General features: G+C 53.6%; 1 protein-coding gene across 1 annotated transcript in view; it reads left to right on the top strand.

The window, feature by feature from the left end:
• Positions 1–5906: 5906 nt before the first annotated feature.
• WFS1 (wolframin ER transmembrane glycoprotein) overlaps positions 5907–14493 on the top strand; it is a 28400-nt gene continuing 19813 nt past the window's right edge. Inside the window, exons 1-2 of the mRNA XM_060012068.1 lie at positions 5907–6076; positions 12875–13110. Coding sequence (XP_059868051.1) covers positions 12876–13110 — 235 coding nt within the window. The 5' untranslated portion in view covers positions 5907–6076; position 12875. The remainder of the gene's footprint in view (positions 6077–12874; positions 13111–14493) is intronic.

A 14493-nucleotide genomic window follows, 5' to 3' on the forward strand; every position in this document is an offset into this window, starting at 1 on the left:
ATGGGGGATAGAGGGAGCAGGGTTTGGGAGCCCTGCTCCCAAAGGCTCTGCCACCGACCAGCTCTGTGATGTGTGATCTTGGGGAGCCACCACCTCCTTGGAGACGGAGGGAGGCCACCTGGTTGGTCATGGTGTCAGGAAGACCCATGGAGATGTAACACCAAAGAGAGTTTCCTGTCTTGGAGGTGGTCAAGGGCAGGTGGGATAGCCTCCCGCAGGGAGGCTGGGAAGGGGTCTGTGGGAGCACAGGCGGAACGTGCTCCAGACCTTGCTAAATGCTGAATGCAGCTCTTCTGCTCCCAGCTATCCAGGACTCCCCATAAATCCAAACTTCTGGCTCTGTTGGCCTGGGCAGGATGGGCTCTCCAGGTGGTTCTAATACTCGTGCAGCCTGGGTTGGGAACCTGCAGCCCAGAGCAGGGCTCCTCTGACTTTACTATCTACATGAATCACAGGAGTAGCTCTTTGAAATGAAGACTCTTAACTCAGGAGGTCTGAGGTGAGATGGGTTTCTGCATCTCTAACAGTCACCCAGGTGAAGATCACACTCGCAATCACTCGCCTTTACAGTCATGGGTCTTAAATTTCCCTGCGCATCAGAATCCCCGGGGAACCTGTTAAAATGTGGATACATGGGTGATCCTGGGGTCTCACAGTCCTAGATGTCCAATGTGTGGCTGACATACCCCACGTGCTGTTCTGATCTCGCTAGCTCAGTAGGTTACACACTCAGGACCTAGGTCGCTGAGTCTGCGGAACGCTCGGCCTGGTCGTTCAAGGGCAATTTCCCAACTCTCAATACTGCTTGTTTATCATCCTGGGACCCACAAGAGGGTGATTTGGGCTCTTGATTCCTTGATTTTGATGAGTATATGTTTGAATGCCAAGGGGTTGGTTCAGTACTCCGGTTATGTTTATCCAAGGCTGCCCTTGCAAGGGTTGGAATTTCCATGCCTCACCTAAGCTCATCTGCAGGACTGCAGTGGACACCAGATGACAGCAAGACTACAGTCCCAACACAACATTAGGATTATATTAATCTCCTGTGGCTTCTGTAAAAAAATTGCCACAAACTCAGTGGCTTAAAACAACAGTTCTGGAGCCAGAAGTCTGAAATCAGTATCATTGGGCTGAAATCAAGAAGAATCCACTTCCTGCCCTCTTCCAGCATAGAGGCTGCTGGCATTCCTTGGCTTGTGGCTGCATTACTCCGATCTTCAAGGCCAGCATCTTCCGGTCTCTCTTTGCTCCATCTTCACATCACCTTCTCTATGTGTGTGTCGAACCTCTCTCTGCCTCTCTCCTTTAGGGATACTTGTGACAGTCTTTAAGGTCCACCTGGAAAATCCAGGGTAATCACCCCATTTCATGTAATTACATCACATGTCAGTTAGACATTTTTTTCCAAATGAGGTAACATTCACAGGGTCCGGGAGGTAGGACCTGTTATCTAGGGGACCATTTTTGGCCTAATACACTGATGGTCTGAAAAAGGCCCCAACTCTGCTGTTCTTCAGATGAAAACTCACGAACGTCCTTCCTCACTTTTCTCTGTACGCTTGGCATGTAGCCCAATGCCTGAAACTGGTAGGCATTGGGCTACATGCCAAGCGTACAGAGAAAAGTGAGGAAGGATGTTTGCTGAGTAAATTGAAATGGACTTTAAATAGGAAAGAAGTGGGCAAGCACATGAATGCAGAATCTGAGAACGGGGAGGCATCAGAGGACTGCAGATGGGACAATAGGACTGAAGTGTGGGAGGCATTTTTAGATATCCTATTAAAGGGTTTGGATACTGTCCTTATGAAGCCATTCATTCCTTCATCCATTCATTCATTCAGTACTCAACAGCAAAGCACAGGGTTTGACTTCGTGGGGGAGTGAAGACAGGCCTCCTAGAGAGATGGCATTGAATTAGGACAAGAGCTGTGTTTTAATAAGTTCTCTTAGTATTTCCAAGTTGTTGCCCTATGAGTTTGGGTGCCATATCAGTCAGGGTTCTCTAGAGAAACAGAACCAATAGGGGATATCTCTATCTCGATCTCTATCTCTATCTATCCCTATCTCTATCTCTATCTATATATCTATACCTATATCTAGAGAGAGATTTATTTTAAGGAACTGGCTCATGTCATCATGGGGGTTGGCAAGTCCAAAATCTGCAGGGCAGGCTGGAAACCCAGGGAAAGGTTGATGTTGCAACTTAAATCTGAAGGTCATCTGCTGGCAGAGTTCCCTCTTCCTCAGAGGACCTCAGTCATCACCTCTTAAGGCCTTCATCTGATTGAGTGAGACCCACCCACGTTATAGAGGGTCATCTGCTTTACTCAAAGTCTACTGGTATAAATGTTACTCTTGTCTAAAAAATATCTTCACAGCAACATCTAGACTGGTGTTTGGCCAAATCTTGGCCTTGACAAATTGACACATAAAAGTAACCATCACACCTGCTGTATTTTCTGATGCATTAAGATTTATGACTGTTGAATCTCTGTGGATTGTACCTTGCACAATTACATAATATCCCTCTTTGTTCCTGTGAGTGCTTTCTGCCTTGAATCCTTTAGACAACATTAGTTTGTCATTCTTGTTATCTTTTAAATTTCAGTTTTCAAATGTAGACTATGTTGGACTTCTATTCGTCAGCATTTTTGGTGTCTGCCTTTGTAAACAGCACTTAAACTAGATTTGGATTTTATCCCAGCCTTACGGGCTTTTGATAGGAAATTCAGCCCATTCACATTTCTTATGAAAGTTGATATCCATGGTTTTAAATTTTTCATCTTTTATTAGATTTTGTTGTTATTGCTGTTATTTCCTGTGTCTCCCCCCTTTCTTAATTTTGTCTCTTTACTCGTTCTCTCCACCCTCCCTACCTCCACCCATTAATTCAGAAGTTCTACTCAGCTTCTTTTTTACCAATTGGTGCTTTACAACTCCTGATACTCATAATTAAATGACACTTCCCTGTTGATGTATAAAAAGTAAATGGTAACAATGTCCCCCTCCCCATCTTCCCTGGCACCAAATCAGAACCTTGTACTTCTCCACTTCACTCCTTGCGCAACTCCTGAAGATCAATTCTAGTTTTTACTTTCAGGCTAATACAGGTTTCCCTTACAGTATGTGGCTTATGTTTCAAGAATCCCTATTTAGCAATTATTGTACAGAATCCCAGGCATATTTAGATTAAACCACATATTTTGCAAGGGTCATTGCTCACCACTATTTTCTGTGTTTTATCTTGAGATTTCTGCTGTGATTGAACTATGTCGGTGAGAGAGAAACTTCCGCGGGTCAAAGGGGCCTTCTCTGTGTCTTGCCATGTTAGATATTTTCCTTCTTCTGCCCTGACACATGAATTCCATCATAGCAGGGGAAAGGTGCGTTGATCAGACAGTCAGAATCCCTGGACATTGTCCCAAAATTGCCTAGGAATCTGGAACCACTCTGAATCTCCTTGTTTGGGTTGTGACCGCTTTTTTCTGGAATTCTGCAAACTTTCTCATAACTTATCCTTGGAGTTGGAGACTTTATGGCATATCTTCAGCCCAGAGACATTTTCTTCTAGCATTTCTTTCATTTGTTTCCCCTCCAGCTCCTTTTGGAGTGCCTGTTCTTCACATGCTGTACCGCCTGGAACTGCCAGCAAGCCTCTCATTTTCTCCCTGATGATTTTCATGTATTGTTCCTCCACATTTTAAGGCATTTATTCCACATTATCTTCCAGTGCTAATTTTTCTCACCGTGACTATTCTCTTTCTGAATTTACCTACAACTTTTAAAGTTTTTTAAATCCATGGCATATGTTAAATGTTTCTGTGCTCTGACTGAGGTTCATTTTCTCTCTTGCCTCCCCAGGAGGAATTGTTCAATCTGTCCCCTTCCCACTGTTTATTGGGTCCCTTCACAGGTTTTGTCCTTGATGGTGGTCTCCTTGATGGTGGGCAGTGACCAGCCAGTGGGGATGGATGACAAGCTGCTTATGTTCTTGTAGACAGTGACAAATGAGTTGGAAAAGTCCTGCCAAGATACTGGAGGAGGGGTCTCTACTCCCAGCCTTGCAGGTGCGAGGAGGGCTGCTGATTCCAAGGGTGGGCTGCAGGAGCCATTCAGGTCAGCCTCCAGCCCTCCATGCTGAAGGAGAGGATGGGCAGTAAAGGTGGGTGGGTTAGAAAGAAAAGAAACTCATCTGATTTGTTTTCAAAGAGCCTCTAAGCTCCCAATAGATAAATGAGAAAGAGAATGCTTCTCAAAATTAAGAAATATGAAATGTCCAGCCTCTTAATTACCATGGAAATGCAAATTGCAATTGCAAAGGGACCATTTTTCATTTGCCATAGTAGGCAAGGCTAAAAAATAAAGTAATTCTCCAAGCCAGTGTGCACCCCTCAGAAGTAAACTGGAGGGAACTTTGAGAAACTTGTTTTGGTAAAATGTATCTATAGATCTGAAGAAGCCTATCAGGATCCAGTGATTCTGCTTCTAGGACTTTGCTCTAGTGCACACACACATATACCAACACATGCAGCGTGATCACAGTAACTTCTGGAAACCCTTTCTTAAATATGCATAAACCCCAAAATGTAAACAGTAATAGCCTTTGAGTGATTTTTTTTCTTCTTTCTACTTTGTGTTAATTCTCCAAATTTTCTGTAATTAGTATACTGCAAGGGGGAAAGAGTTCTGTGTGATTTTGGACAAATACCCGTCTATGTCTGAGCCCCAGTCTTCTCATCGATAGAAATGCGCCCAATGTCACCTGCCTCACGGTGATATTGGGGATGAAATGAAAAACCTTGAGGTGTGAAAACCCCCAAACTGAGCCTGGGGCAGAGTGGGTGCTGCTCGACGCCTGTTTCCTTCCTTCCTCTGTGAGCCTCACCGGGTCAGACACGAAGATGGGGATCGGATGGAGGGGGCAGCTGGAGGATAAAGTGAGGTGCCTGATGTGAGTCTCGTGGCTTTAACAAAAGTCCCCGAGGTAGCGTGTTCAGTGGATAGAACTCATCTCCCAAACCATCTGGAAACTTTGCTCCCGAAATATTGGTCACATATTCCCGGCAGCCATTCTGAGCAGCAGTTTCTGCAATGATGACCCAGAACAGGCATCTCAGGTTGGCTGTGAGGACCAGACAGCAGACACAGCGCAGGAGGCGCCCCGCACCGCCAACCGGTGCTTCACAGCCCCAAGGCCTGTCTCAAGTATAGACCTTTGCCCCTATCTGCAAACCACACCTCTCAGACCCCAGGGCAGAACCGAAAGGAGGGTTTCCAAACTGCCTTAGCCTCGCGCCACACGTTTACCTTGTGAAAGCATGCTACGTTGCACTTCATGCATTTAAAGCAGCCCTTGGTTACAGGTACACATTTAAATGGGCCACATCTTCCTATCCCTGTTCCTCTGTTAGGGGAGCCCTCTCCATCTTTGGTGAGGCCGAAATTAAGGCGTCTGGTGCATAGTAGGCGCTCAACGTGTTAGTTAATATTGCAATAACAATGATAATGAATCTGAACTTGGGGACGCTGGGGCCAGGGTAGTGAGTGAAAGGTGGTCCGAGTCTCCTCCGAGGGTCCAACCACCTGTTACTCACCGAGTGCACGTCTTTCCCAGTGACCTGACGGTCTGTGGGCGTAGAGTGGCAGGGCCGGGTCTGAGCCAGGGCCCGAGTCCACTCGGAAACTTTCTCTGTGGGCGGGTCCGACCCGCTCACCCGGCGACCTCTTCTCTGAGGCCCTGTGGGCCAGTGGGCAGCTGTCAGGCGAGGCGCTCTGTGATTGGCAGAGGAGAGCAGTGATTGGCAGACACGCCGGCCGCTCAGCGGGCCGAGTCGGCGCCGCGTCCTCCTGACCGCGTCGAGAGTGGAGGGCAGCCTGCGGCCCCGCCCCAGGCCCCGCCCCTCCCCTGCCCTCGTTGTGGGCAGAGCTCTCCCGCTGCCACTGTAAGCGGCGCCGCCCGCTCGGTCGCGGTTGCTTCCCTTTGGACCCGGTCCGTCCAGCTCCTCTCGAGCAACTTTGCAGCGAGCTCTGAAGCCCAAGGGCGTCGCGGCGCCGCGTGAGGCCTACTAGCGGGCCGGTGAGTACTTCACGGCAAGGGGCGGTCGCAGGGTGGGCTGGAAAGAGAACCGGGAGCACCCGGAGTTGCAGCCCGCCTCGGCCTCAGTTTCCCCATCTGAGCGGACGGGCGGCTGGTACTAGTGTCCCCTGCAAGTTCCCCAGAAGTTGGAGGGCCGGGGTCCCGTCCTCTCCGCGACGCTCACGGTAACCCCTGCCCGGGCCTCGATCGCGTCTTCCTTCCGGGGTGCGCGCCCCCTCGTCCCCAGTCCGGGCACCCCGGGCATCGCGGGGCACTGCGCGCTCCGAGCACCGTCACACCCGCGAGCCTGGCTTAGAAACCACACTGCCGGCGGGAAAACCGGCCTCAGAGGCAGGCGGCTTGTGGCGCTGGCGAGTGGAAGGGGGCGCGCCTGCCCTGCGTCCCACAGCACCTGTACCGAGTTGCCCAGTCATGGCCCTTCCTCCGCGGCCGTCGGCTGGTCCTCTAGGACTCCGGGCCGCCCTCAGTGCCCCCGAGGCCGCTGGAAGCCGCCTGGGCCTCCTCATAGGGGCTGCTGTGTGTGTGTGTGTGTGTGCCTGGGCCTCCTCATAGGGGCTGCTGGGTGTGTGGGTGTGTGTGTGTGTGTGTGTGTGTGTGTGTGTGCCTGGGCCTCCTCATAGGGGCTGCTGTGTTTGTGCGTGTGTGTGTGTGTGTGTGTGTGTGTGTGCGCGCCTGGGCCTCCTCATAGGGGCTGCTGGGTGTGTGTGTGTGTGTGTGTGTGTGTGTGTGTGTGTGTGCCTGGGCCTCCTCATAGGGGCTGCTGGGTGTGTGTGTGTGTGTGTGTGTGTGCCTGGGCCTCCTCATAGGGGCTGCTGTGTTTGTGTGTGTGTGTGTGTGTGTGTGTGTGTGTGTGTGTGTGTGCGCGCGCTGGGGGTTCACTCCCCAAGCGGGCACGTGCCCTCCTGAGGGGGCAGATTCTGAGGCTGAAGCCCCCACTGCCCACTTAGAATCTGTGTAGCAGTTACTCTCCCCCTGGTGCTCCTCAGTAAGGCATGGCGAGGGGCAGTGGCAGCCCCTTGGCCCTGGCTGGTGTGAACCTGGCCCTCAGGAACATCAGTTTCTGTTTTGATAGATGGAAACTTTCTGGGGAATCTGACTTTTGGGCGTGGTGGAGCTGAGCCCTCTCACACCATTTATTGTAGCTGATGTTAAGAAATTCCGAGGAACTAACATTTGTACAGTATTTGGCCCTCCCAGTAGTCTTAGGGGTAGGAATTATATCCCTGTTTGACCCATGAGGAAGTTAAAACCCCACAGCTGATCGTGCAGAGCCTGGTGGGAAACCTCTGCCCCCGAGCAGGTGCTGAGAACCAGTGCCTGCCTCTCCTCGCCTTGGACAGTGACCCCTGGCACTTGGCCCATTTGTAAAGGGCTTTCGCTTCTGCTGTGATGCATCACTGAGGGAACGATGCCCTGGGTACCCACTGTGCTGGCTGCCTGACCTCACTGCAAACTCAGTGAGGAAGCCACGCCAACAGAAACCCAGAGGCCATGCTCTCCACTGCCCGTCCTATCAGCTCTGTCTCCGAGGGGCTGTGATTCTCACTGGAGCCCCTCGGCATCTGATCAGGGATTCAGAAGAACGTTCCTTTATATACTTGCTCCCCCAGCAAATGGACCTTTGCCTGGACACAGGAAAGTTTGCTGGGAGACCACATCTCATCTTCTTTCCCAGGATGGAAGGGTATGTGGAGGACTCCCCACTCAGGCCTCCCCTGCCCCTCCCAGGCCAGGGCTGGACAGGCCTTTGGGGCTGGTCACAGAGGGGAACCTAGTTCAGTCCCTGACCCCCAAAATGCCTGTGCTGTGGGACAGAGACCAAATCCTGGTCCACGATAGTGGTGGTAAGAATTACGACAGCTAGCTTGCTCTACGCCTCATATGGCTCCCTCCCCTCTCCCAGGTCCCCTCTCACAAGTGGCACCAACACCATGGCCCCGGGGCACAAATCAGGCCCCATTCTGCTCCCCCCTGCCCACATTCAGTGGGTGTTGCTTCTGTTTCTCCTGGCCCAGGAGTGCACTCAGATGCCTGCCCTCGGCCAGGCCTCCTCACTTTCCCTGGAAGACCACCCAGCTCCCTCTCTGGTCTCCCTGGGCCATCCCCATACAGCCCTGATGGTTCTTTAACGGCCACTGCCCTACAGCACCAGCCTGCATTTCCTTCTGCCCTAGGCTCAACCCCACACTAAGCCTGGCACTTGTTCAGGCCCTCGGGACCTGCCCCAGGTTCCAGCTGCCCGCTCAGCCTCTTTTCTCCTTCCTGTGCGCCTGCCCCAGAGTCACTTCCGCACCTTCCCAGCCATGTTGCCTTTAAGCCATGTCCGTTGCCCTTTCTCCTGGGCAGTCCCTCACTGAAATGCCCACACACCTCCATTCCTCCCTCCCTTCACCCTTGCCTGGCTCATGTCTGCTTGTCCTAAAGCTTTAGTCAAGGCCACTCATCCAGAATCCCCACCCCGCCCCTTTTCCACCGCTGAGTGTGGCCCCCTTCTGTGCTTGCAGCCCCCAAGAGCTCCCTCTTTGTGGTTGTCAGTTTGGGTGTCATCCTTCCCATCTGGACTGAGTTCTCCAAGGCAGGTCCTATAGGATCCTCTCTGGGGCCCGGGAGACCCAAGTTGGGGCCCGGCACAGGATCGGCCCACAGTCCATACGCGCTGACCCACCCCGGCCAGGCGAGGAGCATTCCCAGCTTATTCCCGCTTAGTCCTGGGAACTTGGCACATTGGGTGGAGCCGGAATGTTCCTTGGTTTGGCCCTTAATACTCTGGGGCAAAAATAGGTACCTCCAAGGGCTATGTGCCCTTGTCTTGAGGAGTAGCCCTGTGCCAGGCTGCTGGGCTATCCAGAGCAGACATCCCAGACCCTGGGAACCCCTGGGCCCTCTCCCTTCAGGCTCAGTCACAGACGGGTTTTAGAATAACATTTTGTGGTAATTCCAAAAACCTTGCACGTTCATTATAGAGAATTAGGGAAGTACATTTAGAAAAAGAATAAAATAAAACTACCTGTAGTCTCTTCACTCAGACATAGTATAACCATTGTGGGGGCATTTTCTTCCATCTTTTTGTGCACATGAATTTTGTTTTCATCCTAAATAGGCTCAGATCAATAGCTCATGCTGCTTTAGATCCCACTTAACAGCGTCATACAAACATTTCCTTATCTTTTTTTGTTTTGTTTTGTTTTGTTTGGTTGCGGTACGTGGGCCTCTCACTGTTGTGGCCTCTCCCATTGCGGAGCACAGGCTCCGGACACGCAGGCTCAGCGGCCATGGCTCACGGGCCCAGCCGCTCCGTGGCATGTGGGATCCTCCCAGACCGGGGCACGAACCCGTGTCCCCTGCATCGACAGGTGGACTCTCAACCACTGCGCCACCAGGGAAGCCCAACATTTCCTTATCTTTAAACGTTCATATACAGGTCCTGGTTAACAGCTATATAGTGTAGCACCATCTGGAGGGGCTGTGAGTTTCACACCTGCCCTCTCTGGACGGTGCTGGAAAGTACAGCTGTGATGGACACCAGAGAGGTGCTCTGTAAGAGCAAAGGCGTGGAGGTCCACGGTGGCACATGGATGTGGGGGAGCAGCAAGTGGGCTGAATGTGAAACCGTGGGCATCCCTGGTTTTTCCCCTGGTCTGGGATCCTGCTGGTGGAGGCTCCGCTCAGAGGGTGTGTGAACATCCTTAAGGCTTCCCATGGGGGCTTGTTTCAGAGGTCGGGGTGGCCCCCCTGGGGGGACAGCAGAGTGGGGCCAGCCTGAGCAAGGGTTAGAGAGCTTGGGCTGAAGTCCGCGTGAGATCAGTCTCCGCATGTCAGTAGGTGTATGATCCTAGCAGCCCTCTCAGGGGGTGGCAGCCCCTCAGCCGAGCTCCGTGATGTTGGCCTTTTGTGTTTTGATGGGATAAAAATATGCCTGGGTGCTCATGTGGAAAGAATGCCGGCCACTCTGGTTTTCTGGATCTTACACAACGACAGGTTCCAAGCCATTGCTCTGGTCGTGGGGCGGCAGTGTGGATTGACTGCCCCACTCGTAGGCATCGGAAGAGTCTTGGAGCTGGGGTGGAGTGGGACGCTGATGCTCTCATCCTGCAGTCAGGAGTCTGGATTCGGGATTCTGGGGCCAGGCTGGAGGGAGGGACCTGCTTCCAATCACACAGCGAGATGGGGCAGGCTCTTCCCCAGCCGGGCTCCTTCCCCCAGGCCAGGCTGCCTCGGGTATACCTTGCAAGGCAAGCAGGCAGGTATTCTGAGTGGATGAGATGTAGCCCCTGCCTTCAGGGGCCCCAGTGTCACAGGAAAGAAGACAGAAAAGAAAGCGCCAGACACCATGCGGGTCCCTCCACCGGGAGATCACCTGTGATCCTCCCTGTGACCCATCCATGGCAATGGATCATTTCGTTTGTTTTAAAATAACAAGGCCTTTGATTCAAAAAGGGTTTGGCCAACTCTCAGGGAACCTGAAAATTAATCCTCCTTTATTCATCCATTCTCACTAAGCAGAGATTTTACTTTAAACAGTAGTATTTTGATTGTAATGTGACATGCCTAATACTTAGCCCAACAGGCCAGCCAGAACCTGTGTTTTCCTGAAATTCCAGGTCGGAATTTCAGGCTCCATGTGGTTTGTCTCGGGTCAGCCAGTGACCCACACAACTGGGTTGTCTGCTAAATCACCGGCTGACTTTCCCCGCCCACAGCTGGCCACCTGCCCAATGGGTCTGCACGTGCAGGCAGATGACGAATTTCACAAAAGTTGCCTCTTTGTTTGGTTCCGGGAAACCTGGTGTTTGGAAATAGCACCAAGCACTGTGTTGGTTTCCAAGCAGATCCATGTGGCTTGACATGCTTTTGGTTTGCAGCCAGAGGGATGTTTTAAAATAAGGGCTCAGTCCCTCTGAGGGAGGAATGTCCAGATTGAAATCTCCAGGGTTCTTTGGCGGACAGAGATCTGATCTCTGGGACCCATCTCTAGTAGGAATGGAGCAGACCTGGTTGTGTAGCCCCGGGGAAGTGGCGTGTGGCGCCTGGGGCCCCCTCCGACTCTTGCTGTGTCAGCAGTCTGCAGACACGTGTCAGGCAGCCACTCTGGCAGGCTCGGGGCAGTCTCAGAGCTTGGAGCTGGGCACTGGGGATGCCTGGGAACCTGGTCCCTTGTGGCCTCTGGTCTCATGTGGTCCTCACAGTGTCCCCAAGTGTAAGACGATTGTCCCCATTTACAGTTGAGGAAACTGAGGTGCAGAGAGGGACGTGGCCTGCTCAGGACCACAGAGCTGGTGGACACAGCCAAGCGCGACAGCTACGACGGGTTAGTCTGGGAGCCAGATTCCTCATTGCTGGGCTTTCCCTGCTCTGTGCTCATTTCCTCATCTCAGTGAAGAGGATGGATATGGCCCTGAGGCTGCGGTGAGGGTCATGGGATCCTTGGGGATCCCCCGCACAGTGCACGTGGTCCCGACTTCTTCAGGGTCTGTGTCTGATCCTGGTTCCCTGGCTGGGGAACTCCTAGAGCTCTCAGCTCCACGGTCTGGGGCTCATGGTTGCCCTTAATTGTGTCAGTGGTGGTTTTTGCTGTTTTGCTAAATGGCATTATTGACTAATGGAGCCCTTTCCCCTGTGGTAGACGCTCTGTGCTCGCCAGTCTGTTCCGGTCATCTCTTCTGACACACCAGCTTCATGGTTTCCGTCACTGCACATCTAGTGTGTGTTCACATCTGGTGCATTCGTGTTCCCTGATATTTGTTCTGTGGTTCAGGCCTAGCGTGGAGGGCTTGGGAGGCGGGCAGGTCTGACTACATCCTGGCTCCAGGGGCTGTGTTCCCCCCTTCTCTTCCCCTCCCCATTTCGCTCCCCCTCTCCCCTCCCTTCCCTCCTCCCCTCGCCCTCCCTATCCCTCCTCTTCCCCTTCCCCTCTCCTCACATTTATTTAACTTTCACTCTGTGCCAGTGTATTCATTCCCTAGGGCTCATATAAGAAAGTTACAGAAACTGGGTGGCTTTAAACAATAGAAATTTATTGTCTCATAGTTCTGGAGGCAGAAGTCCGCGATCAGGATGTCGGCGGGGCTGGTTGCTCCTGGAGGCTCTGAGCGAGAGTCCTCCCTCGCCTCTCCTGGCTTCGGGTGTTGCTGGCGATCCTTGGCATCCGTGGGCGTGCAGCTGCATCTGTCTGACCTCTGCCTCCTACTTCACATGGTGCCCTCCTCTCTGTGTCTGTGTGTTTCCCTCTTCTTATAAGGATACCAGTCACTGGATTAGGGCCCACCCTAAGTCAGGATGATCTCATGTCAAGATCCGTGACTGCATCTGCAAGGACCCCTTCTTCCAAACAAGGTCTCCTTCACAGATTTTGGGTGGACGTACTCGGAGGCCAGCTTTCATCCCAGCACAGCCAGGCACTGTGCCCTGTGTGGACCATCTCACTGAATCCTCGCGACATTCTACATCCCCACTTCTCAGATGAGCACACCCGAGGTCCCGTGGCTCATGCCTGGTGAGGCAGGGACCCAAGGCCTTGAGACTTAGGGCCCGGCTCATGCCTGCTGTGGGACTTGCCCAGCCAGCCGGCCTTGAGTGTTTCCTCCCTCGAGTTCCTGCTCTGTAAAATGGGAGTGTCTTACGGGGGCTGTTGTGAGGTTGAATGAGATCACATAGAATGCTGGGCAGCCCCCACCCTGTTTCCCTTGTCCGTCCCCTCTCTTTACCAGAAACTAGAGGCCAGAGCAGACTGGGCTTGGCTGGCCTCCTGTGTCTGACCCTCCGCTTTTCTCACTGCAGAATGGCCTCCGGTGCCTGTCCTCCGAGCCCCTCTGGCCCACGGTCTCCACCGCTGCCACAACAGCCCCAGGCCCGCTCACGGCTCAATGCCACCACCTCGGTGGAGCAGGAGAAGAGTGGGACGCCCCGAGCTCCCGGACCCCAGGTTGGACCTGGACGAGATGTGAGAGACACGACTGCCTCGGCCATGCCCCAGGCCTCGCATGCCAGGAGCCAAGAAAGGGTGGATGGAACAGGTAAGGGGATGGGGCCTGAGAAGCTGGACTGTCCTCCCCCGGGGGTGTTCTAGGAGCAGGGCGAGCACCCGAGTCCTGGCACGTGGTCCAGACACCCCTGCGAGGTTCCTCCTGCAGGGCACCCCCTGTGGTCGGGGGCCCACCTGCTCCACTCAGGGCCCCTCGACTCTCACCTTGCAGCGGGCTTTGCTCCTAAGTTCACAAACTTGGGCTGCAGCAGACTTCACGTTTCCTTATTTTATTTATAATCAAAAGCACTAGCTCCCACCTGCTCAGGGTCCCCACCAGGCACCGTATGGGGGGAGGTGGCAGGAGGAAGTCTTCCCCACCCCAGCTGGCCCGCCCAGCACTCGGGGCAGCCCATGTTGTTCCCTGTCCACCGTGGCCACTGCTCAGGGGCCATTCAGTCAGGCAGCTCTGCCCGGTCTGGGGGCCCCACGTGGCCACTCCCCCTGGGGACTGGCTACCAGCCTGCAATATGCCTGGGCCCAGGCCCAGGTCCCCGCTGCCCTCTGGACCACCATCCTCCATCCCCAGGCCAGGCTTCCAAGGGCTTCCCCTCCCCCCCAGTCCACTTCTGGGCCTCCTCAGGTTTCCACTCTGTCCCAGGAGGCACCTCCCAGGCGAAGAGATGAGACAGTGTGAGGACCCGGGTGCGACGCGACAGCTGGTTGTGGTGCTGGCAGCCTTGCTGACATTGGGGGAGGGACACCAGGGTTTGGTCTGTCCTCTGTCCACCTGCTGCTCACTGAGCACGGCCCTTTGCTGGCCCTGAGTGGCCATCGGCAGCACAGGTGAGTCAGGCCTGCCCCCTGTCTCCAAGGAGTCCACGGTCTCATGGGGAGCATAGAAGTGGCCCTGGGCCTGGCACTGGGGAGGTGGGGCCCTGCTCTGTGGGAAGAGATGACGCCTGAGCAAGAGTGAGCCTGGGGAGAGGGCACAGCACGGGCAGGGCCAGCGGGAAGAAATGGCCTCGCCGGGGGTGGACTTGGGGTAGAGAGAGCCCCGGGCCTCCAGGTGACGGGGTGGCAGCGAGGAAGGAAGGCTCGGATTGGTGATGCTCTCGTGTCTGGCCTGCGATTTGAGCTACACCAGGAGTGAGCGGGGGCAGGACCAGGCAACGGACTGTAACAGGAGCCTTGTGTGAGAGGCTCCTCTGTGCTTTCGGGGCTGTTGTAGGGAAAAATCCTCAAGTCTACTGTGAGTTCCAAGAAAGGGAGGATCCCTGGACCTCTGGCTGTGATATTTGGGGAAAACATAGCTGGTATCGGCGTTACTTTTTCTAATAATCCACCGAGTGCTTCTCAGTGCGTCTGTCTTATTCTCACAGCGACCAAACCTGTGAAGTAGGGACCTTGGCTCCAATTACAGGTGCGGCGATCA

This window comes from Delphinus delphis, chromosome 5 (genome assembly GCF_949987515.2).
Source record: "Delphinus delphis chromosome 5, mDelDel1.2, whole genome shotgun sequence".
NCBI lineage: Eukaryota > Metazoa > Chordata > Mammalia > Artiodactyla > Delphinidae > Delphinus > Delphinus delphis.